At 36.3% G+C, this 26544-nt stretch overlaps 1 protein-coding gene across 1 annotated transcript in view; it reads left to right on the forward strand.

Annotated features, from left to right (window-relative positions):
• ARIA (ARM repeat protein interacting with ABF2) overlaps positions 1–13625 on the forward strand; it is a 32332-nt gene extending 18707 nt beyond the window's left edge. Inside the window, exons 12-19 of the mRNA XM_089826451.1 lie at positions 882–1005; positions 1176–1318; positions 11069–11132; positions 11258–11337; positions 12339–12403; positions 12535–12652; positions 12738–12862; positions 12944–13625. Coding sequence (XP_089682577.1) covers positions 882–1005; positions 1176–1318; positions 11069–11132; positions 11258–11337; positions 12339–12403; positions 12535–12652; positions 12738–12862; positions 12944–13034 — 810 coding nt within the window. The 3' untranslated portion in view covers positions 13035–13625. The remainder of the gene's footprint in view (positions 1–881; positions 1006–1175; positions 1319–11068; positions 11133–11257; positions 11338–12338; positions 12404–12534; positions 12653–12737; positions 12863–12943) is intronic.
• The last annotated feature ends 12919 nt before the right edge of the window (positions 13626–26544 follow it).

Below are 26544 nucleotides of genomic sequence, written 5' to 3' on the forward strand. Positions count from 1 at the left end.
AGAGCACCAACTGCTATTGAAGTGCCTTGTTCTCAGACTGAGCACCCAGCATCCTTGAGGTGCCAACCTTCTGGAAAACTCTTCACTTATTTGGACTTCTTTAACTTGCACATGTGCAATAATACATTTCTCACAATCTGATGATTGTACTAAAAAAACATTCAGAATAAACTTACTCTCAGATTTTACAATGATATTGTCAGATTTCACAAAATCACAAACTATTACTCTCAGATTTTATAATGCAAAAAGACCATAAAATCACTCACGTTTACTTTCACATTTTGCAATGCAAATAGACTACACAGCATACTTCACATCTGCAATCTTACTACAACACCTTGCTTTGCCTTAATGAAAGTGAGAGATCTTTTGAAAAAATAAGAAGTCAATCTATATAGATGTCTTAAATGTAACATCTTAAATTTTATTTCCTTAAAAAAGAAAAGAGAAGAAAAACAAAAACTAATCGCCTGGAGGAACTTGTCCCATAACTAACTAAGCAGTTTGGGTTCGTCTCTTCAATACTAAAATATAAATTGAGATAGGTGTCACCATTGTCACCATGAAATTCCAGTATTGAGGATGATTGCATTAAGATTCCTGTGCCCTTATCTTCTATAAATATGGTTTTACCCTTATTCATTTACTCATACACCCTGATATCGCTGCTCTCATGCTTCCAATTTGCCAGGTAACTATGAATGTTTTCTATGTAACCTTGATAAATTATTTAGTGTTTCTGATGTTATTTATCCAGTGGTTTAAATAACTTGTCTATATTTTTAAGTGAGACAATATGTGAAACATATAATTGTCAGTTTCTTTTGGCATGGGAATGAAATTAAACTGCTGTTGATGTTTGTTGTTCTCATGGATAGGTATTGAAGCACTTGCTCTATCTGATGCGTGTATCTGAAAAACATGTTCAAAGACGTGTTGCCTTGGCCCTTGCTCATCTCTGTTCTCCCGATGATCAGAGGATGATTTTTGTTGATAACAATGGTAAACAAGTTGGGGTTCTGACATACTGGATGTGTGGCATTTGTGAAAACTTTCATGTTTGGTGCTTTCATGTTATCCTTTCCTTTCCTTTTCCAGCTGAATAGGAAGATGAAGAATTGATAACTTCTCAGCAAATGATTGATGTCATTTCTGATTAATAATGTCTGCAGGTTTGGAAGTACTTCTAGGTCTTCTGTCACCAAGTGCAATCTCAAAACAGCAGCACGATGGTGCTGTTGCATTGCATACTCTGGCAAAGAGGGCTGCTGCACAATCGCCAATAGATGCCGCTCTTCCACCTCCAACACCTCAGGTTTTCTTTAACTATTGTCATTGCTTAGAAGCCATCTTTAAACTCTAGTAGCTATTTTGAACTTCAAGGCTGTACCTACTCAAACAGTGTAGCTATTAGTAAACAAATTTGGAAATGATCAAGATTGTTAGAATATGCTTAGCATAATGATTGAAAGTGCTGTTAAGTTATTGTAAGCAGACAAACAATCTTGTCTGCACTTCCAAGATTATTTGAAAAACTTGTAAATTATATTACAATCTTACAGGATCCATAGTACTTAACTTATTTGTAGTTTTTAGTTTTGCAAAAATATTGCAGCTCAAATCAGTTTGAATGATCTTGATGTTCCACTCTATAATAAGCTAACAGCTAATTTTAATATTTTACCAAAGATTTGAAACTAAATTAAACAACAAACAAAACTAGTCTAACATGGTATTTTTCTTTGAGTAATTAAATAAATCATTCCTGCAACATTTTATGAGATATTTTCCAAGTAGAACCTAAATCTAAATCTAATTTACATTTCTTTACATATCAAATTCCAAGTACAGAGGATGGAGAGAGTCTTACTTTACATCTAGCAACTGACTGTCACTGGAGCATCTTTAATCTCTTTCTGCATTAAGGGAGAAAAGATGTCATCGGGACGTTTATCCACCCAACCATGGATCATAACTCAATCCTCCCTTGCTCACTTATTACCGAAGTGGGCATGGCCCTCGGCAAGGGATGGCATATAGCTATGACAAGTCATATCTTAGTCAGCCATACTTTATAGCTACTGCTATCTTGGTTGATTCCTGACTAGGACTGTATCCCAAACTTTAGAACTGGCAAGCACTAACTCATCAGTATTACACCTTGGCCAAGGATGCATTCTACATGATTGTCATGTCGACCAGTTCTCACCCTTATCTGACATGCACTCCTAGAGACACTATATGTCAATGGTAAGCTCTAGAGTGGGTCGGATTGTATAGAGATTCTGTTGATCTCTATACAATCCGATCCACTGGTCTTCTGTATAAATATTGACAATTTATGTCAGTTCTTGTGCTATTTGCTATGAATAGATTTTAGCCATATTATGCATGTGATCCATTCAGCATGGAACCACACAAATTCACCTCTTGAGCCCATGTACTCCTTTGGGGTCCTCATCAGATCCTAAGGAATACATGTACTGGAGCTGCTGCTCAAATCATGTTGTTCCATGCTAAATGGCTCAAGGAGAAGACCATTTTCATCTTAAGGAGAAAATCCATTTTCATTAAGTTGAGACTTCACAACAGTTCTGTGACTTTCACATAGTTGCAAACAAGAATCATTCACTGTGTTCTTTCACCTCGTTTTGAATAAGGTTGCCAGAATGTTCTTTCATGTCATTTTGAAGAAGGTTGCCAGACTTACTAACTTTTAGTTATGATGAAGTTTAGAGACTAACAGTTGTAGCCCGTGGTTTATTGAATAACAGAAGGTTTGCTTAGTTCCAGTCGCCCATCTTAATTATTCTCTCATGTTTATCAGAACTTAAAACAATATGGACTAGATGTCTGCTATTATCTCCTTAAGAGTACAAGTCTGATACAGTTTCTGCAGCTCCAGTTTTTTTTGCAAGAATGGCAATGCCAACTTTCTATTCAAGAGAAGCTGGTGACAGTAAAAAGAAAAGCAGGAATTTTTTTTATTGTTATGACAGGGAGAGTAATGAGGAATTAAGAATGGTTCACACACGTCCTTACATAGAAGCTCATCCCACGTGAATCACTCCACTCTAAGTCACAAGGTTCAACTTCAAATTCAAGTTCATTGATCATAAAATACAGATTAAAGTAGACAAGGGTAAAAATTTGAAAAAAAATTTGATATTAAGTTTACCTTATATAAATTTATTTATTTTTAAATAGAAGTAATATATTCATAAAATAGTCAAAATAGTTTGACAATGCCAAACAATTAAACTGAATAATTTTAAAATAAAATAAAATAATATTAAATAACAATACTGTATTAAATATCATAAAATTTGGATGAAGTTTGGAAAGGGTAAAAATTGACTGAAATTTAAATTTCATGGAGGAAATTTGACGTATCCCGTGACTTAGAAATTTCCAGGAAAAAGTTTCTGGACAAAAGATTTGCAAAAAGAAATAATGAAAGGTCATTTGTGGTTTAGTTTTCTTAAACTGGTTGCCCTGTTAACTATGGACTTTTGACCTAAGGAAGAGTCACACTATAGAGAACCTTCGTTTCTTTATTTCTTTACAGCAATTAATTGTGCAACTAAACCCTTTTCAGATACACAGTTTATGCAGCTAAGACTCTTCATTGCTCCCTGCAATCAACGCCGAGCTATGAATTTCTTAAGCTACAAAAGATTTCATGTTCAAGGTTCTTCATTCCTTAATAGTAATTAAGAACTATTTACTTCTTTACGTTTTTATATTGTAACTACAAATATTTCAAGCACAAAGAGGAGAATAATTCTCAGTTCTTTCCTAACATGCAAGTTAGAGAAACTTAGTGAACCTAACGTGCCTGGAGTGCTTTTTTTCCAACTTGTTTCCTTTCCTTTTGAGTATGTAGCTTCACTTGCTCTAGAATCCTTCCAACTTCTATCAAGCTTTCTCAGAACAGTGACAGCCTTCAGATGTAGATGTTTTGTATACCCTTAGAGAAACAAAAAGAAAAATATCTGCTAGAACTGCTGTGAGTGCTAGAATGAAAGGTGGCAACCAGAATATGAAATAACCATCCTTTTTGTCCGAACATTTTACCTAAGACTTCCATCTATGCTCCTCATTTCTTACTTGGAGCCATCTTTCAACTCATTATTAAAGAGAAAGCCATCTTTCAACTCATTATTAAAGAGAAAATTTGCTTCTAAACCATGTTCAGTTGTGTATACACAAATTTTTTATTCAAACAGAGGAGACGCTTGCTTCAAAACATATGGTTCAGTGCAGATCAGTCAGTCATTTAGTAGCTCTCTTGATTAATTGAACTCAAGATGCCTTGAATATAATGTAATTGTCAAAATTTCACTTATGAACCTTTCAGAACTTTTATCCTATTCGAGTTAAAGAACAATAAAATTCCTTAGTTGCTGATTCATGACGTGAATCTGGTTCGGGCACGTGAATCAGATCTGTGGGTTCGGGATTTTTTTTTTCCCAATTATGATTCATGGAGGATTCGTGCACACACACACACACACACACACACACACACACACAAAAAAAAAGAAAAAAAAAGAGATATATACATAATTCTAAAACTAAATCATTTCATAGTATGCATCTATGAATCTAGAGATTAGTATACTTGACCAATGACATTGATAATTAATCTATTTTCATGATTATAAAGAAAATCAACACATTCACATTGAATTACTGAAAGTGAAAGTTTGTAACATTCAAAATATAGATCATTAAACTTAAAGTTTGTAACATGAGTTACTCATTAAAGAGTCAAGAGTCGAGACTAAAGTTTTTGATTTAATCATCAAATGGATTTTCAAGAAAATCCACATCAAAGGGGTTCTGATGAGCTGCAAGTGCTGCATCTGTATCAGTAGAGGAACCCAAACCACTAGTAGTACTAGTAGAGGGGATTGTTAACTCATAATCCTCCTCCTCATCATCCACATCAATCAAAGTGGATCTAGCAAGATCTCGGATGGTCATATCTAAATCAGGAGTCTCGAGTGCTACATCCCAAAACTTTTTGGGCCCCTTCTTGTACTTAGGATCCTTCTGTGACAACAAGTGCAAATTGTCGCGAATGAACACAAGGCCTTTTGATTTTTTTGGAGCCAACCGGCTACGTTTGACTGAGTGGATAAAGGAGTAACTATTCCAATTCCGCTCAGCTGCAGAAGAGCTGGCTACCTAAAGAGAAATTAAAAATTATCAATACAACAATCAAGATAAATAAATTAAATAATAAATTCAAGGAATTGAGAGTGTTAACCTTAAGTTTAATTTTACAAACTTACTTGGGATAGGACCTTTATGGCAAGAGGTTGGAGGTACGTGAAGGCTTGCCCATGAAGGTACCACCATTTGATGGCAGCCATCTTGCTTTGGTCTGCTATGGCAATAGGGTGGAAATCTTCACCTGAGTTGAAGGCAGCAAATTCACTCCTCACAATTGCCCCAATCTCTGGTATAGTGGAATATCTTAGCTAGTGCCCTTTTATACCCATTTGCAACCTTTGCATCTCTAAATGGTGGCACTCTACCTGGAAGGCGAAGTACCTCTGCACTATAGTACCTAGGGATAACAAAAAACAATTGAAGTTTGAACACTATCAAATATCAATAGCACAAACGTTGGATAAAATAAGCACAAGCATTTGATAAGAACTACAGTACCTTGGGGATAGAGCATATGCAAGGAGGTACAAAGGTGTGGTCATCTTGTTCCATCGATGATGAACAATTTTTTCCACCTTCTTGTAAAGGGTGTCCTCAGGATCATTCTCCCTCCTTTGTATGACCTAGGATATGAAATATGAATAATAATTATAATTAGTGAATATTTCAATTTAAACATTAGAATCTAGATTTCTCTCAAATAAATAATTGTTGTAAAAGAGCGTAAAACTTACCATTTTAATTTTTTCCAGCATACTATCCATGGAATCATAAATATCCCCAAGGCATGGCTCATCACTGTCTGTGAAGCGAAGCATTGCCATTATTGGATCGGTGATTTCCAACACATAACTCACAAGACTCCACCAATTCTCATCTAGTATCATTCTTCTCACATTTATGGCCCTTGCCCTTGCTGTATTGGAATTCTTCCAAACGCTCCATTGGGGGCTAATGACCATATGTTTCAATGCTTCTTTTACCTTCACAAGTTGTCTCAAGACGACTGTGTGAGAGGCAAAGCGGGTTTCAGCAACTTAAGAACATGTTAAACTCAAGTTAGTAATACATTTAAAAATTAAAACATGTTAATGTAAACAACAACAAAAATTAATAATTATGGAATCCAATAATATTCAATTATATACTAAATATACAAATTTACCTTCAATAACTCCAAGCCCGAGAAACTCCTAAAAATTGCTCGTGACATGTGGTGATTTGTCACAAACATTTGAATCTCTTCAGCTTCCTCATATATCCTTTTCAACCAATCTATTTCGGTGCCAATTGCTTTCGTCACTAAATTGAGAGGGTGGACAGTGCATGGTGTCCAAAAGATATGATCATATCTAGACTCTACAATTATCTCTGCAGCCCTACAAACTTTTGCATTGTCCGTGACCACTTCGACAACATTATCAAGACCCACTGACTCTATGGCCTCAATGAGAATGTGTGAAATAAATTCTGCATCTTTCACTTGCCCTTCACAATCAACTGCCTTCAAGAACATTGCCCCCTTAGGGCATACAGCAATAACATTGATCAATGGACGGTTTCTACAATCTTTCCACCCATCCGAAATAATAGGCACACCCGATTGAACCCAAAAATCTCTTATTGGTTGAAGTTGAGCCCCTACATGTTTCCTCTCATCATGTAATATGGTAGTGCGCAACTTCTCATACCCAGGCGGTTTGTAACCATGGGGTGCATCATTTATTGCTTCCACCATCTCCTTAAAATAAGGTGATCTCACAAAATTAAATGAAATACCATTTGCAATTAAACAACGTCCAATTTTGTCATCAGCAATGTCTCTCTTTTCATTTTGGAATGCCCTATCTAGTGGGCCTCTCTTGCAGGTGAGTGGAGATGGGTCTTCATCTTCATCATTTGTAGTTGGCATAGGCAAAAAAGGATGTGTTCTTGTTTTTGTTTGATCGGATGATGGTGTTGGTGTATTTGTTTTTTTGGAAGCACCACGTTTTGTTTTTGCAACTGCTCTACTAGCATCCTCTTGCTCTTTTGCTAATGTTGCTATTTGTGCAGCTCGTAATCCCTTCTTATGACTACCTTGATACATGTTGATTCCTTCACCCTCAGGGCCCAAAAAATGTAGTTTCACTTGAGCTTCTATATTGTACGTTGCAATAATTACATCTCCATATGTATGCTCCACCCCCAAGACATTGTGCAACTCTTGTTGTGTGTCTCCATAAAGGAGACCCCTTATCAATTTTGAAGCTTGGTGAGGCAGCCCCACCCCCACCCAGTGAGCCTTGACTACTCATTGTTCTATTCTTGCAATCTAGAAAAAGAATGAAAGAAAACCATGCTTTACACTTACACAAAATCCTGAAAATTTGGAAAAATAAAAAATAAATCAATAATCTTATGAAAGAACTCAAGAATATGGTTGAAATGTACCTTAAACACTTCTTGCAAGGTATTTGGAGCTCCACAACCGATCTCCTTCGAATTCAAGCACTTTACTTCAAATTAGCAACTAAGAGAGAGCAAAATAGAGAGTAAATGAACTTGCATTGTGATTTAGAGAGTTGTTTTTAGGGTTTAGGGCTTTTAGGGAAAAAAAATAAAATTAAAAATTGAAGTTGGGCCCACTTTTTTGCAACTCTATTTGGGCCAATCCTCGAGGATCCGGGCTGACAGATCCATAGGCAGGATTACAGATCTTGCTTGAATCCTCACGGATCCATACGCAGATCCGGATCCGAATCGGACCCGAATCCAAATCCGTGGCTGTCTAGGCGAATCCGGTAACTAAGTAAAATTCAAATGAAGTTCGACAAAGGAATTTTTTTGAAAGAAATCAACATTATTTTGGCCTTGTACAATTTGTTTTTTTTAATTTGATGATTTGCAATTTTTTTGTTTTTGAAGATCTAGTTTATTATATGTAATTTGAAAAATAAAAATCATACAAATAAAAATTAATATTAAATTCAATTAAAAAGCCAATATTATTAAGTTTATAATTTAAATTTAGATATTTAAATGTAATATTTTTAAAATTAAATCATATCATATTAAATACTTTAGATGTTTTAAATTTAATGTATAGATAGTTTAAAATCTAAATTGATTATCTTTAATTATGACAATTTGATTAAATAAATATTGTTTAGCATCAGTAATAAATGATATTTAATGATTTGATGGATGAAAATGGCATAAAAAGAAAATAAGTAATCCAAAAAGACAGTAAAACACTCATGACACAGGTACAAACAGGTCCTGACTTGCATGGAACTGGAAGAAAACACTGGTAGTGCAACTGCAAAGATTAGGAATGGTGCAACAGAAATGGAAGGAATCACACAGCAAATGCAGCTTACAATTCTTTGCTGTCAAATGATGGCTGAAAATCAGTGCAAATGTTGCTTCAAAAGATTTGAAGTATGCTGTATCTATTATTTTTTCAGCCAGGTAGGTGTCAAACAAGTTCAAACAAACATCAAATGCACAGAAAGAATCTTTAATAATCACATTTATATATGCTTCAGACAAATGCGTATAAACCTAGCTTGAAAACTCTAAGGTGTTTTACCAAAAGCATAAAAATATTTTCTGACATTTTCCGTATGAATCACATGGCGAATTTAAATGAATTTTGTTTAAATTTTTAATGTTCACCAAAATTCATACTTCATGTAAGAATTTCCCTGAACCTCGTGACAGCTTTTATCTATACAATGTTCGTGCCTTGCACGTCCAAGGGGTTCAACCTGAAATAAGATTGTTTCCATTAGCAGTTGTTAGGTTCACATTTGGGCAGCTTCTTAAAAGATCAAAGAATGACAAAAAACTTGACTTTTATTTATGCACCATCCAGCTTCACTGATTGTGGTGACAAGTGAGTTACTTGGCTTGTATTTATACACCAGCTTTACTGGTTCAAAGACGAACTAAACTCATGAGCACTTCTCAAACATGATTTCATTGGTCATTCTCAATGCTTTTTTATTGAATTCTTGCTGCCATTTCTTGCAGCGCACTTAAAGTACATCCGACTATCTATGGAGTTTTCCAAAATAAATACTTTTACCACATTTGAACACCATAAAATTCAAAGTTTTCACCTCCCATTAGAACCGTATAATTATTCTAGTCTTCAGTTTTTGAAAACTTGAACATAAATAAGCAAGCAGCCTTCAGCTATAATATATTTATGGAAAATTTTATGACCCCAGAATATGATATTATGTAGATTTGTTACTTCAAGAATATAGAAGCATTGAAATTTAAGAAAAGCATATGAAAACAAACATATCTTAAGAAGCAATGTGGAAAAGTTGAGACAGCATTTGGACTATATCTTAAACATTTTTTCATAACAAATTTTCATTGCCATCATCTCAATATTGATATGCAGTATACGTGTTAATAGTGAAATATTAACGGATAGCAGTCATTAATCCAACTTGGAAACAATTGCCTTCTCTAGATTATTATAAGTATCAACATAAATAGGTTATTTATATATGCTAACTTGATAATGAGTCCAGTAAATTTAATAGAGGTTGCATATAGTCACACTTTCTATCTACCATAAAATAGTGAAGTCATTTGTAAATGTTGGCAAGAATTAGATATACTTGTGAATCTCCATTGAAATCACATTAGACCAATGCAAATTGCAAAAAATTCTTTGCGATCACTGACTCTTTTGCTACCTGAAAGAATCTAGGTAGCAACTAGGGTGAGCGAGTGATTTAAGATCATGTATTACAATGGATACTGCAAATATACAGCCTTTGATATGCAATACCTTAGGATTTCATCCAGATGTAGCACATTTGTAGTGTTATTAACTGGTTGTGGGGATTTTTGGAATAGATTCTACATTTCCATGGTATCTCCTCAACTGAATTTATAATGGTTATGTTAGATACAATCAACAGGAAAGTCCTGGAGGATTTTGTAATTTTTTTAAACAACCTAGAGGCATTTATAAGATAAAAGCCTGAAATAAGAGTGTTTCCCATGGATCATATTGAATGACAGAGGGTATAAAGATTGGAACATACAAAAATATAGAGGTATTTTTCAAGAAATCGTGTCCTGTAGGATATCTTTTAGGGTGATATGCTTGAGTAAATATGGAACAACGTGCAGGATTGGTTTTCTCTCTTCATCCTCCTGGTTTTCATGAAATGAACTTCTTTGAGATGTAATTTTTCTGTTATGTTTACCCTATGAGACAGTTGGCGAAGTCTATTGTTGACATCACAAAAGCATTCTGTGACTTGTCTCTAGCATCTTTTTTGTTGCACTCTAACTGCTTTGAATCCAATAAGAAATTCCCCTTTTCAAGAGCCATCCAAAAAATCCATTACCCATGAAATATGGGTCAATGAGTTCGATTCATGAACTACACAGTTGCATCCTGATGACAGTATGACGACTTGCCGTGGAAAATATCTTATACCCGTTAAATCCAGCACAGTCAATTTTGTAATGACCATAGCTGGCTTCCTGCAACTATTTGCTGTAGAATGCTGGAAATAACTCTTGAAGGAAAGGATTCTGTTGTGTTACAGATTTTTGATGGTGGTGGTGTTTAGTGATACAGTGATACTTGAAGGTTTATCATTGGGGAAATGCTGTGATGTTTCATTGTTTTGATAAGCTAGCACCGTGCTTGACTAGTTGTAAAGTGCAGATAGTTCTAGATTTGCTGGTAATAAGTTCACATAATACTAGTTCAGTACCTAGTATTATCTTTCCTAAGTAAAGATGCACAGTGATTTAGTTTCTAAATTTTATCTTTGACTTGCTTTCATACTGTTAATTTTTAATTTTTCTTGGCACCATGGTTGTATGAACTAAAGATATTACCAAATGAAAACCTTTGCAGGTCTACTTGGGGGAGAAATATGTAAACAGTAACACATTATCAGATGTTACCTTTTTAGTGGAGGGTGAGTATTTATTGAAATGTCAGTAGCTATCGTAAAAATGTTATTAGCTCCATTGAAAAGCTTAAAGGAAAGACTTCTATAGTTATTTTCTCTGACAAATTTGAATGAATTGAGATGAAACACAGGTAGGCGGTTCTATGCACACAGGATTGCACTACTGGCATCATCAGATACATTCCGTGCCATGTTTGATGGAGGCTACAGGGTAAGTATTTCTTTAATTGAAAGTTTTAAGGATGGTTATTTTTCTATTTGCCTTCATGCCAGTGTTTCTCTGAGTTTCCAGGGCCTAGGGCACAGGGAAAATGTTTTGGTGATGACAGCTATTTAAATAAGTTAAAGAAATTAACACCAACATTATATAATCTACCTTTTTAGGGGGTTTTCCTTGAAAGTTACTCTTCTTATTTTTATGCTCCAGAAGTAGGATGTTCCTGTGGCTTTATGTAGTCATTTTTGGAAGGGTTTGTTCTTTAATATAGTGACACTTACTGTTGTTATTGACTGCACTAGCATAGATATTTTATATACATATAACTAAAAGGCATTGAGAGCTAGTCAAGCATACCCGAGAACCCATTCTGCTCAATTTGACTTTTCCCGGGAGCAGAGACATGCCCGGGACACAATGACACCTAGGGGATGTCCCTTGACTTTACTAATTCAGTAATCAGTACTTGAGTTTTGATAATTCTTTATAGTTTGATTCTCATGTGTACTCTCAATTTAAATTATTTAACACAAGTGTTAAAGGTTCTATAATGTATTTATGCATGTTATATCCATATTCATGTTCATATTTAAAATTTCATTCTATATATACATATTTTAACATTTTATATACCTGCCTCCTGACCATCCCCTAAAATGTCCCAGAATCGGTGTCTTGGAAACACTCCCCTGTCCCAGTCTTGGAATTTTTTTTTTTAGACACTTAAATTGCATTTGTGACATCGGTGCCTTGAGAGTAACATGTGTCTTTTGGTGGATGTATTTATTTATGATATCTATGATAGTTTATTAGGATTGATGTGTAAATGGTTGTTAAACTTTTGTTACTAGTTTTGTCATCCATTCATATTACAAGTCCTTGCTGCAGTTGTACTTGGACCTCCTGGAATAATTACTGGCACTGTAGATTATTATTAGTTTATGATGAATGGCATAGATGATGATTTTTGGGGTACTTTTGGAAAACTTTGACAGGAGAAAGAGGCAAAGGATATTGAAATTCCAAATATAAGCTGGGGAGTTTTTGAACTAATGATGAGGTGATTTCTTCTGTTTATTGTACTTGTACTTGAAGGTGCATCGCCATGTTATGGGTCAATGCTGACACAGTAGAAATTCAGTTGCTATGTTATTGCAAATATTACTGTTCTGATGAGAATATTTGTTTCAGATTTATTTACACAGGCACAGTCGATGTTATGGCAGATATAGCACAGGATCTTCTCAGGGCTGCTGATCAGTATCTCTTAGAAGGACTTAAACTTTTATGTGAATGTGCAATTGCACAGGTATTTGTTTGTTTTATTGCATTTTTCATTTTTAGTTTTGAGCTTTTGTCAATGTCAATGATGGAGAGTTTTTGAATATGTTCAGGACCTCAATGTGGAAAATTTTGCAAATGTGTATGATCTTGCTGAAGCCTATCATGCAACATCACTAAGACATACCTGTGTTTTGTTTTTTCTTGAGCAACATGAACATATGTCTACAATGCTTGGGTAAGGAATCTGACAAACTTGAAGTTCAGTAGAAGACATTTATTCAAGAATTCTTACAAATATTGATCATTTTCTGTGCAGCTATCCCTCTCTTGTAGAACGCATACTTCCAGACATACGTGAGTACTTGCTTCGAATATTACGGCCACAGCCTCAAGTTCCATCACAATAGAATTATTTCATGATTATTTTCAGTAATTGAGGGCTTGGGCATCTCATCAAATGAATCACTTCAACGGACATCCTGCACGTGACCACGCTTGGATGTAGTTTCATGAAATTTAATCAAGAGATGAGCTTTCAGTTGATCTTCGATGATCTCTCGATAGAGCTTTGTTTTTTGTCCCATCATTCCATTTTTTTAACAGACTCAAATTTTCTAAGCCCTTTGTGTTCAATGAAATGGTTAATACTGAGGATCAATTCAAAGGGTGGAAAATAGAGGGCCATTCTACATTTAGTGATGTAAATTCTTCAACTTGACCAGAGAAGATAGTGCTACCTTTCTGAGTACCATCTTTTAGCTAACAGGGATTTTCTGCATGTGTACTGGAATTTGAACTTGTGCTTAATGTGAACTATCAATCAGTGCACGGAATTTGCTACATGCCAGAGTCAGGGATGCTGATATGGTTTTAGATGATGATACTAAATGTCATTTTATCTGGACCTGTAGCTTATGTATTTGAAGAACTTATAAAACTAAGTTTTATGAGTTTCACTCAATGATGATGCCATAATTCGGGCACTGGATGTTACCATATTCTTCTGTTCTTGCTATTAGGGATCTGAAGTCTTCCAGCATTTTTTTTCTGCTATTTTCCACTTTTATACACAAATCGATCAGATGCATGTTAACAACACTAGCTTTGCTTATTATCACTGGGTTATTATATTTCAATCTGTCCCCTGATTCCCCGTTTTCTTTATCCATGTTTTCATTTATATAAAGAAGCATTTACATAGAGTTATCTTTGAAAAATGTGGAACCTGTCTATTTCTTCAAGCAGGAACTTGAGTCGACTCAGGTGTGTATCTGAGAAAAATTTTCAGCTGATTTTAGGAAATTATGTGTAGAGTTGAGGTCAGGACACTTCAGCTTTTTCTTATGTGTAGAGTTGAGTAAATTCATGCATTATTTACAAGCATATCCAAAATCCAGTAAAAGGCTGAGATCAGGAACATTAAAAAATAATGTTATTATGCTAGATACTTGGGAATCATTTATAGTTCTTCCAATGACAAATTTAGGACTAAAATGCTTGCTTGTAGGTGTGTAAAGTTTCCATGCGTCTTAAGATACTTTTAACATATAGGACACATTTCGTCCAGATTGCTTTTCATCTATGTTTTGAGAAATATCTAATTAATAATCGAAACTGCTAATCCAAAACTCTGGTCAGACGACGTAGAAAATTGCTAATGACAACTTGTATATTATGCAATTGAATGCAACCTATCACATTGAGAGGACAGTTATTACAAATCTTCAGACAGCTGAGTACACAATGTTAGTTACCTTGAGGTAACATTGGACTTGCAAGGATGTTTGGTCTGCAACTTAGACAATGTGGAGAATTCGTTAGTCATAAGTTTTGTGGTTGTATTGAGTGCATTGTTATATCATAATGGTTACTTCTTGATGTTTGGTAGCTTCTATCGAACAAACCTATATATATATATATATATAACAATGATTAACTTTTTATTATATTAATTATCTAAGTAATGAATAGGCATGTTCCATTCATGGGATATGTCTCTTCATGGCTTCTTCTCAATTTAAATAAGAGGTTGCTGCAATTTGGAAAAGACATGTCAAATACATGACAGTGCTTAGTACATTTGCAATGATCTTGCAAGATCAACATGGTATCAGAGCCATGTTGCAAAGTGTGCGAGATGATCTGGTCAATCTAAATACTATAGAAGATTTGTCATTTATTTTTCAATTTCGGAGCAAACACTATTTTCTGTAGCAAAATTGCAATTGTGAGCATCTAGCTTGTTCGACTGCTTTGGAGTACGAGTCTGCTTTCATTTTCGTGGCCCATTGGAGCCCAACATCACAGAAATGGACGAGCTTGGATTGTGCAGTCCTTGTGTGTCAATATCGATTTGAGAAAATGCAGAGTTGGGAGCAAGCTCGATTATCCATTTATGGGAGCAAAGACATGTAATCACCAAAAAGGGCACACAAACTTATAAAAGCATTTTGCAAGAAATATGATAACACAGATAATAAGTCCAAACCGGCCGTTGTTATAATCGTCGGTGGTTGAGCACGTGCCAATAATTAGGGTTCAATATAGGGGCCTACATATCAACTTATCATGTTTTCAATTACACCAAAGCAATTATATATATATATATATATATATATATATATATATATATATATATAACATTTTTGCGACCAAATTGGAAGACTGTTTAGATGTTTTAGATGACGAAGGGATAAATTGATGAGACCTCGTGATGTCCTGCAGATGGGCATTTGTTTGGTTGCGGTTTCGCAGTGATCAATTTGACGCAACTCTTATGCGTTTGTAGTATGGCTTACATAGACAATTGTAATAGTTTTTCTAATTTTTGTTTTTTTCTTCTTCTTGAATCATGTTCCATGTTATTGAATATTGGAGAGCACTTGGGTCTTGATTGCGTAACATAGACCTTGACTGCTGAACGTCTTTAAACTTAAATTGGACTATTGGTTCAACCTCTTTCTATTGGGACAGCAAAAAGAAAGATAGTATCAACGATGAAATGTTCGGCTTCAACACCAAACAATATGAGATTGGGGCATATTTATATATTCAAAACCAACTAAGAACAATTTTAGTCCGTTCATCATTTTTATGGCTCGACATCCTCTGTTAAATGGAAATGTCTGACTTCCTCTGTTATTCATGCCACCCGGGGTTGATCAACCCCGTCTCTTGAATAATCGGTCCACTGGTTTCGGTTCCAATTCCATCATACTTCTGACTAAACTGATCACTTGTCACTCCCATTGCCTATTACGGTTGTTTGGTATGATGGTTCTTTTTCCGTTTTACCAATGGTTGATCCCCACGAGTCTTCCACTTAGGCCGACTAACTTGTTCCTCGTGTTATATTGACTTTATCAACTATGTCGATTTACTAGTCACACTGTACTTCCAAATGATTACGAGTCACTGTCTTTTCTATACTTGGGGATGTTGGCGGCTCTAGTGAGTCCGACCCGCTGACTGTACTAATTATATCCAACTGTCTATTGAACATTTGTTTGAAGGTTAAAATTGGTAGATACGATATGCATGCAAGCATTATGTATTAGAGAAGAGTGGAATTGCAATGATTGCATAGCGTTGGTTCCCAAATCCGCAGATTGGAAATTTAAGAGCTTGCCACTTCTCCGGTAGGATCTCTCAATCAAATTTGGCCAACGAATGAGAATACTTCTCGATTCTCTTGCACTTCGGGCTTCCCTACACCCAGACGAGTAAACCTTCACCTTGAACACTGACTACCCGGTTCAAGGTTTTTCTATAGTGAACTTAAACTTTGCGAGTTCTTCGGCTGGCAAGGTCTTTGAACTCGATCAAAATGAAACTGAAATGTTAAATAATGGTTAAATGTTTTGAACAATTGAATAATAATTAATTTGATGCTTGCAAGACGAATATATAGATTTTTTGACTTCAATAAAAAGACCAGTGCCTTTGCTCATCCGGGCGATAGAGTCAACTTCGGTGAACTTTTACATACAACTTCATAATGTTCAATGCATTTGTACTGCCAATAATTTTGATAATCCAGATGTGACAGACCAATTATAATGTAATCTTTAAATTAGTCCAGATTGAATTTTAACTCCACTGAGACAAATTGGACACAGTTGCAGAAACAATTAAATATTTCACAACATTTATGATGATCAAATTTAAAATGTTAATTGATCATGTCCACTTATCCGATAACAAAATCATATACAAAATTTTAAAATATAATTATGAAAGACGATATGCCTGTGGTTTAAATCTCCATGCCATTAAAGGTAAACAAAAGACATTTTTATTTTATTTAAAAATAAAATAATCGACTTTATTACAAGATCATAATATTGCCCTTATCTCTCTATACAATAAATATAAAATACTTCTCTTGAATTGAATAAAAATGTTCGGATATCAATTGTTACAATATCTTCCTTGTATATATATCTTTCTCTTCTAAAGATGCAACCTTTCAAATAGAAAAGTTACTCTCTTTCAATACTTAAGATCGCATCCATTATTTATTAATACTTTGCTTTAGATTATTTTAATTGCACCCTTTTTAATATAATCCCCTATTAGCTTTATGATTATTGAGCTTTTCTTCTTTGCCGGCAAATCTCCAAAATATTTCCTTTAATTAAATTTTATCGGGCTTTCATATAGTTTCCATTTATTAATTCATTGAGGTATTGTTTCAGGCGACCCTTTATGTTGGCATATAGGAGAATTTATTTTATCTTTGATGGAGCCTATGTGGTGGCTTCTTCCATTAATCCCATGCTCGGTTTGAATCTCGACGGCTCCCCTAATCATTTTAAGGCATGAGTTTCTTCGTGACTCCTGTGTCTTCAATGCAGGCAAGCATCCAGACAAGGCTTTTTACACTTGGCATCAATGTCTTCCTCAAGCGATGCAAACTTTTACTCGGGCGTACGGGTTAGACGTCCATCAGTCACCTACAGATTCTAGTTGCTCCTGTCACTCTAAGAATTCATTTTTGTGTTCATATTTATCAATGAAGATTGGATATAATTCATCTTTGTGAAGGGCACAAAGTAGCATTCTCTGTCTCTGCTATTGCGCTATTATTTCCTTCAGTTATCTTTCAGACTTATACTAGAGTCTGTTCATCAATTAATCATCTGTTAGAATAAGCATACTGACATGCGTCTCTATAATTCAACAGAAAACTCTAGTTATGTGTTTCAACCCGTTTAAAATTATATCTTCCTTTCTTGGTTTTGACGTAAGCCTTCTTTCGTATCTACATGGATGACACAACTCCCTTTCAGTTACTTTATTATTTTAGCTTTGTCTCATCACTCTAATCACCGTGGTTTGTTTGTCGAGAGCTGAGCACACTAGAATAAGTTTGTGGACTGGGTATTTTTTACTCGAATCCTTTGTTTTATTCCTCCTACACACTGTCAATAGTATTTATGGAAGAACCTCTGTCTTCTGAATAATCGCCTTCTTCAACTGGTTCACGCTTAAGGTTGATCATTTCCAACTTTCTAGAGAGATCTACGTAACACTCCGGAAACTTGTGTGCATTTGCTGATGGAGAACCTGATTTGACTGAGCCTGGCACCAACGATTAGAACAGATGCTCTATCATCAAATATTCTTAGCACTTTTATGAGATAAAATATAGGATAGAAAGCTTAGAAAAATCACTTAAATGGAGGCCCAAAACCTTCGAAATTTGGGCTCCATCACATAGATGTATAAAATTGAGCATCCCAGACAACCTACAAAAATAGTAAAGTGCTAATGCCTTAACAATACTGTACTTAAACGAAGTCTTGTTTGATAAATTGCTCCATAGAAATGAGGTCTTAAAGAAGGCACGGTATCTAGTTTTGTAGATTGACACTCAAGTTTTCAATGAATATAAATATCATATATTTAAGGTTGATTTGAATGATAGAAATTGTTATAGATGCTCAATAAATGGGAATAGACATATTTTGCTACTATTGATAGTCTCTTTGGATGTTTAATTGGAAAGGACGAAACTAGATCTTGGAAGAAGACTAATACTTAAATAAGAAAGAAGTAGATTGCAAGGATGTTAATTTGCATTTTGAGATAAGTACTTATTATTTTTGAATATTGCATTTATTTACTCAATATAGTCTCTTTCTTATTTGTATTCCTATACAAATTATAAAGAGCTATTTGCCTTGATCTTTTTTGATAAAGTTATTGCAGAAAAAGGGAGATTGATTTCATAATTAGAGGGAGTTTGATACTTATTCAAAGGTAAAGGAGCTCAAAAGATTAATGTTTAGAGGGAGTTTGACACATTCATTTGAAGGAGCAGATAGATAATACGATTTAGTCAACTTTCCGTGATCTTGGTCATATTGATTTAGAGGGAGCAAACCATGTTGAGATGGATTCTCCAGTGAACATTTGTAGCAGTCAAGAGGACTATGCTTCATGAATATACCTCATGATTATGTGATTTTAATGGGACTACCCTTGTGTACATCATGAGGAAGTGACAACTTCAAAATGATGTCACTTATATTTGCAGAAGTTATTGAAAGGTGACGATCTTGATGGGGACACAACCCAAGAACAGAATCGACACAACAGAAAAGGAAAAATTATATTAACTGAAAAAATAAGCTAGTACAAACAGAACAGAGAAAATAAACTTCAAAACATGCCCTAAGGGCTTACAATAGCATAAATCTGGAGATAATTTCTCCTGTCAGTACCTCCTCTCAAACTCCACTCCGAACTGCCTTTTACAATGCCAGAAATTTCCTTAAATTGACCCCGAAGGGTTAAGGACTAGGAGTACATTCTAGAAAGTACTAGTAGGCATCCACCGACCAAATAGAAGGTTCCAGAAGCTGCGTTAGAAGTCGGCACAAATCTAGAAGAATTCAGAAACGGTAACCAAACTTTCGGGAGGCATAACTTTTGAACCGTAGCTCCGATTGACGAACCGTTTACATTTTCGAAAAGCTCTCGAAGCGATCTATAGCCCTATGGACCAGCTTTGCTCGTCCCCCACTTTTCAGCCCTTTTTGAGGTCATTTAATGCCCCTAACCTGACTTTGAAGCATTCTTAGGAGGTCTCCAAAACCCGAAAAACTGCAATAACTTTCAAACCGTGGGGCCTTTTGACCTGATTCTTTTTTTGGAATGCTCTAAATCACAATTACATTCATCTGGCCAATTCACACCTTCTAGTTTACCAAAATGATGGCCCAATTACATGCTCCTATTTTTTCGGGATTTTCTAGCACACTGATAGTGGAACTGTGAGAGTTGGAACCTTTATTTGACCCAAATGGGTGTCCAAAAATAAAAACACATGAAACAGAAATTAAGTCTAAGTACATTTTTTTTGGTGACACAGGATTGCCCTTATACCTCTGGATGCTCCTGCATCAGACACCTAGGGTAGATTGAAAAGTGACCCTGTCACTTTATGAATGGTAGAGGAAATCCCAAATGGGAAACCTCAGCTGCTGAAATCCAAGTTGAGTCCTCGATCAGTCGTCCTTTCCATTTGACCAAATACTCTTCATACTGTCTGTTTCTGGTACTCCTACCCACACGATGATCTAGAATGTCTTCTGTCTCCTCCTTCTTAGAAGCAGGAATTGGATATGGCTCTAACACCAGCTCCTCATCTGCACCATCATCATGATACTCTGTTAAATCTGCAATGTTGAAAATGGGAGAAATGTGAATACCATCTGGCAGCTCCACTTCATATGCATTTCCTGAGTCACGTTTCTTCAAAATTTTGCAGGGGCCAAATTTCTTCATTTTTAGCTTGTTGTAAGTACCGGCTGGAAATCTTTCTTTTCGTAAGTGCACCATGACTAGATCCCCTACTTGGAATTCCTTATGTCTTCTCATTTGATCAGCCCTAGCTTTATACTCTTGATTCATCTTGGTAATGTGTGCTTGAACCTCCTCATGTAGACGGTTGATATGTTCAGCAAATTCTTCCGCTTCAACACTTGTCCTCTCCCCTTGCTCTATCTTCCTCAATTCTGGTGCAGTCCTTGGGCTATTCCCATATACAATTTGGAATGGTGATTTTTCAGTACTCCTATTTATAGAGTTATTGTAAGCAAACTTTGCTTGTGGTAGAATCAAATCCCATCCCTTGGGCTTATCCCCAACTAAACATCTAAGCAAATTGCCCAGACTTCTGTTTACCACTTCTGTTTGGCCGTCAGTCTATGGGTGATGCGTGGAACTGAATTTTAGGTCTGTTCTCAACTTCTTCCACAATGTCCTCCAGAAATACTCCACAAATTTAGTATCTCTATCAGAAACTATACTCCTTGGAAGACCATGTAGTCTTACCACCTCTTTGAAAAACAAGTCTGCAATATGGACAACATCATGAGTTTTGTGGCATGGAATGAAATGTGCCATTTTGGAGAACCTATCAACCACCACGAATACTGAGTCATTACCCCTTTGTGTCCTTGGCAATCCAAGAACAAAATCCATACTTATGTCCTCCCATGACCTTGATGGAACAGGCAATGGCTGATATAGGCCAGTATTGTGACTAAACCCCTTGGCAACTTGACAAACCTGGAAACTCTGTACAAACTTCTTCACATCCTGTGAAATTTGAGGCCAAAAATAATGTTCTCTAAGAATGGCAATGGTCTTATCTCGACCAAAATGTCCTGCCATCCCTCCACTGTGTTTCTCCTTAATCAGATTTTCCCTCATGGAACTCCTTGGAATGCACAATTGACTACCTTTGAACAACATGCCATCCTGAATCAAATACCTTTGAAGAACATCAACAGGTTCTTTACAAGCTTTCCATGTTTCAGCAAAATCAAGATCCTCGGGGTACAAATTCTTGAGTTCATCAAACCCAACTACTTCCACCTGCATTACTTCTTGGCTTAATACAACCCTAATAGCGCTGCCACTGGCATCACAATCCACCTGGAAAACCTTTCTAAAATCTAGAAGTGCCAACACAGGTTGTTCTGTTACCTTCTTCTTCAGCAATTCAAAACTTCTCGCAGCTGCTGCAGTCCATTTGAACTCTTTTCTATCCCCTCTTATTGTATCAGTTAGGGGTGCACATATGCCACTGAAATTCCTAATAAAATTCCTGTAAAAACTAACCAGACCATGAAATGATCTTACCTCAGTAGCAGACCTTGGAGTAGGCCATTCCAAGATGGCTTTTACCTTCTCTGGATCCATTTTGAGACCTTCAGGTGATATAACAAACCCCAAATAGACTAACTCCCTTTTTGCAAAGATACACTTCTTCAGATTAATTAACAGTTTCTCTTCCCTTAGCCTTTCAAGGACACTACGAATATGCAGTAAATGTTCTTCCAAAGTCTTGCTGAAAATTAAAATATCATCCAAATAGACAATAACAAATTTTCCCAAGAACTTCTTAAGTACCTCATTCATGAGCCGCATGAAGGTGCTTGGGGCGTTTGTCAATCCAAAGGGCATGACTAACCACTCATAAAGACCCTCTTTGGTCTTGAAGGCTGTTTTCCACTCATCTCCTTCTCAAATCCGTATCTGATGATACCCACTCTTCAGATCTATCTTTGTGAAGTACTGAGCTCCACTCAAGCAGTCCATAAGATCATCCATCCTTGGCAAAGGAAACCGGTACTTGATGGTTATTCTATTTATAGCTCGAGAATCTGTACACATCCTCCACTCTCCATCCTTCTTTGGTGCGAGTACTGCAGGTACTGCACATGGACTCAGGCTCTCTCGAATCAAGCCCTTCCTCAACAGCTCCTGAACCTGTCTGTTTAGCTCCTCTGTTTCAGTAGGAGTCATCTTGTGAGCAGCCTTGTTAGGAAAACTAGCTCCTGGAATAAGATCTATCTGATGACTGATTTGCCTTACTGGTGGCAATCCATCTAGAACATTATCATAGATAATATCTCCAGACTCCCCTAGTAAATTTGAAACTTCAAGTGGTATTTCACTACTACCTTCTTTATCTTTCCTAGGAATCAAAGCATAACACATATGCTGATGTCTCATGCCATCTAAAAACTTCCTTTCATCAACAAGACAAATCCTAGCACTGCTACATACCTTTTCACCTTCATTTTTCATGGGCTTCAATTTGTGGCGAACTCCATCCTTTGTCAGAGAGTATGTGTTTGCATGCCCATCATGTACTGCATGTCTATCAAACTGCCATGGTCTACCCAACAATAGATGGCAAACATCCATCGAAATAACATCACAGAGAACTTCATCATGGTAACTCCCAATTTTGAATTTCACTAAACATTGTTCACTTACCAGGACCTTATGATCATCTTTTACCCAAACAATCCGATAGGGCTAGGGATGTTTCTCTCTCTTGAGCTTCAGCTTAGAGACCATCTCTTCTGATACCAAGTTATCAGTGCTACCACCATCAATGATCACGTCACAACATTTATCCTCACACTTGCATCTGGTACAGAACAAACTCCTCCGTTGTCCTGGTTCAATCTCACCACTTAGTAGGACTCTTTCATTTACCAAGGTCTCTCCTCTTTCTGCATCCTCTCAATGTGATGATTGTGCATCCTCATCCACATGAGCAACCCTAGCTTGGCCCTCAGCTCTCCTATCTATCCTTCCTTGTCGTTGAGGGCATTCAAAGGCACGATGACCTTCTTCATTGCAATGGAAACAGGTACCACGAAAGCCTCCTCTTCCTTGTCCATGTCCTCTACCTCTTCCTCTTTGATTTGCAAAGTCTTGATCATGGGAGCGGTTGAAACCCTCATTCCTCTAGTTCCTGCTAGTACCCACATCTTCATTTTTCTTTTGGGTTTCATTGCGGCCTCCAGATGATCTACCGCTTCCCCTTCCTCCTTGACCACGCCCTCTTTGTCTTCCTTCAAACCTTTTATTCAACTTCTCTTCAACTCGTAGGGCAAACTAGTATGCCTCTTCAACGCTAGTCATTCTTACCAGACTTAATTCCTCCTGGATGCTAGGTCGCAACCCATTGATATAACGAGCAACCTTCTCCTTATTTGCTTCTACATGCCCCACTCTAGTCAAGAGTCGGTAAAATTCCTCTGTATATTCTTGGACTGATCTTCCTGCTTGCTTTAACCCATGCATCTTCTTAAACAAATCAAGCTCGTAGTCCACAAGAATGAACTGCTTCTTCAATTTGTCCACCATGAGATCCCACCTTGTGATCTTCTCCTTTCCTCTTCTATTTCTTTCCAATTAGACCTCTTGCCACCAGATTTTGGCATGGCCTTTTAGTTTGGCCTTTGCAAACTTAACCCTATCTGGGTCCTTGATATCCTCATACTCAAAGTATTCTTCCAGTTCATTGATCCAATCGATCAACTCATCTGGTTTCAGATTTCCTGAAAATACACCCACTTCAATTGTGGGTCTTTTCCCAAACTTAGTAATGGCCCTAAAAAGCCTTTCCTCTGCATGATTTAGAACTTCCCCGTCAAATTCCCCTTCTGGTCCCATTACTTCTTCATTATCATCCTCACTGTCGTCACCTGCGGCAACATTTGCTCCTCTACGAAGCTCCTCTTGCAATGCCTGTACTTGCCTTTGGAGGGCTATAACCTCCTCAAGATTAATAGCTCTGGCCCTTCCGCCACGATCTCTTCGTGGAGGTATCTTCTAACTCGAACCCACAACCACACAGTCCTGGTGCAAATTGCCTCACAGTCAGCGCTCTGTCTACACACTCAGGAAAACCCGCTCTGATACCACTTGATGGGGACACAACCCAAGAACAGAATGGACACAATAGAAAAGGGAAAATTATATTAACTGAAAAAATAAGCTAGTACAAACAGTACAGAGAAAATAAACTTCAAAACATGCCCTAAGGGCTTACAATAGCATAAATCTAGAGATAATTTCTCTTGTCAGTACCTCCTCTCAAACTCCACTCCGAACTGCCTTTTACAATGCCAAAAATCTTCTTAAATTGACCCCGGAGGGTTAAGGACTAGGAGTACATTCTAGAAAGTACTAGTAGGCATCCACTGACCAAATAGAAGGTTCCAGAAGCTGCGTTAGAAGTTGGCACAAATCTAGAAGAATCTAGAAACGGTAACCAAACTTTCGGGAGGCATAACTTTTGAATCGTAGCTCTGATTGACGAACCGTTTACATTTTTGAAAAGCTCTCAAAGCACTCTATATCCCTATGGACCGACTTCGCTCATCCCCCACTTTTCATCCCTTTTTGAGGTCATTTAATGCCCCTAACCTGACTTTGAAGCATTCTTAGGAGGTCTCCAAAATTCAAAAAACTGCAATAACTTTCAAACCGTGGGGCCTTTTGATCGGATTCTTTTTCTGGAATGCTCTAAATCACAATTACATTCATTTGGCCAATTCACACCTTCTAGTTTACCAAAATGATGGCCCAATTACATGCTCCTATTTTTTTGGGATTTTCTAGCACACTGATAGTGGAACTGTGAGAGTTGGAACCTTTATTTGACCCAAATGGGTGTCCAAAAATGAAAACACATGAAACAGAAACTAAGTCTAAGTACATTTTTTTTGGTGACACAGGATTGCCCTTATACCTTTGGATGCTCCTGCATCAGATCTTAAAATAACTTAATTTTCTATTATGCTGGGTATCTTACGATGTCTATGCAGATCATGATCAACTTGATGTTCTGGAGACCATTACTTATAGTGCTTGGTGATATCTTGCATCTTGACATGCTAAAGACCATTACTCAAAGAGTATTTGGTGAATATCATACATTGATTTTCTATAGACCAATACTCAAATGTGATATAAAAAGTGGTGAATATCATATGTTGATATTTGGTAGATCATTACCTTATTGAGTACAAGGTGAGTATCAAGTGTTGATACTTTGGAAACCATTACTCAGAGTATTCGGTGAATATCATATATTCTAAAGGTCAATACTCATAATATGTGATATCAAAATGACAAATATCTTTTGATCAAAGATATCCATAATCTTGCTGACTTGATATTACTTTGCGGTAATATGTGTGTTTATCCTCCCTAGCTAAGAGGGAGTGTTGATGTTTGGTAGCTTCAATCAAATAAACCTACACACACACACACACACACACACACAAAAGACAATGTTTAATTTTTTATTATATTAATTAACTAACTAATGAATAGACATGTCCCATTCATGGGACATGTCTCTTCATGACTTGTTCTCAATTTAAATAAGAGGTTGTTACCATTTGGAAAAGACATACCAAATACATGGCAGTGCTTACTACATTTGTAGCAACCCTTGATAATCAATAGTACCTAATAGAAAATTAGAACAATTACAGTTTTCAACTTCTATTTCTTATTCTTGGAAGGTTTTTAAGTAATACATTTAACAAAATGTTTACTTGATTGGTATTTGAAATATATCATAAAGTCAAGTTCATCTTTTTAGGTAACCACCAATTGGAACACTGATATGGTGTATGACGTTATTTTCATAAGGGCACTAGTCAACAACTTCTTGATGGCTGTTTAATGAGATTCTCTTAGAAGGATATGTCACCACCTTGATGGAGTGCCCATGCGGTCACCTCACATGATGTATCTGTAATTAACAATTATGAGTTTACTCTGGATGTAAAGACCTTTAGTATGGAGCATTGGCAATATTGTATGCACTGAAGACTTATTGATGCATGCTTGATGTTAGATAAGATTGATTATAGATGATAGTTGATGTGATTTTGTAGACAAACAAATTTTCCGGTATTGTGGACTATAATGGATCCATTTCCATTTCCATTTTTGCTTGTTTAGCATTTTAGATTAAGTCCAGTAAAAAAGATGGTTAAGTTCTATATGTGCATTGCAATTTAATTAAATCTAGTATTATTTAATACCAATTGTGGCACCAATATCCTTCGAATCTCGCACAAA

This window comes from Cupressus sempervirens, chromosome 4 (genome assembly GCF_028749045.1).
Source record: "Cupressus sempervirens isolate cs-2001-9-10 chromosome 4, ASM2874904v1, whole genome shotgun sequence".
Classification (NCBI taxonomy): domain Eukaryota; kingdom Viridiplantae; phylum Streptophyta; class Pinopsida; order Cupressales; family Cupressaceae; genus Cupressus; species Cupressus sempervirens.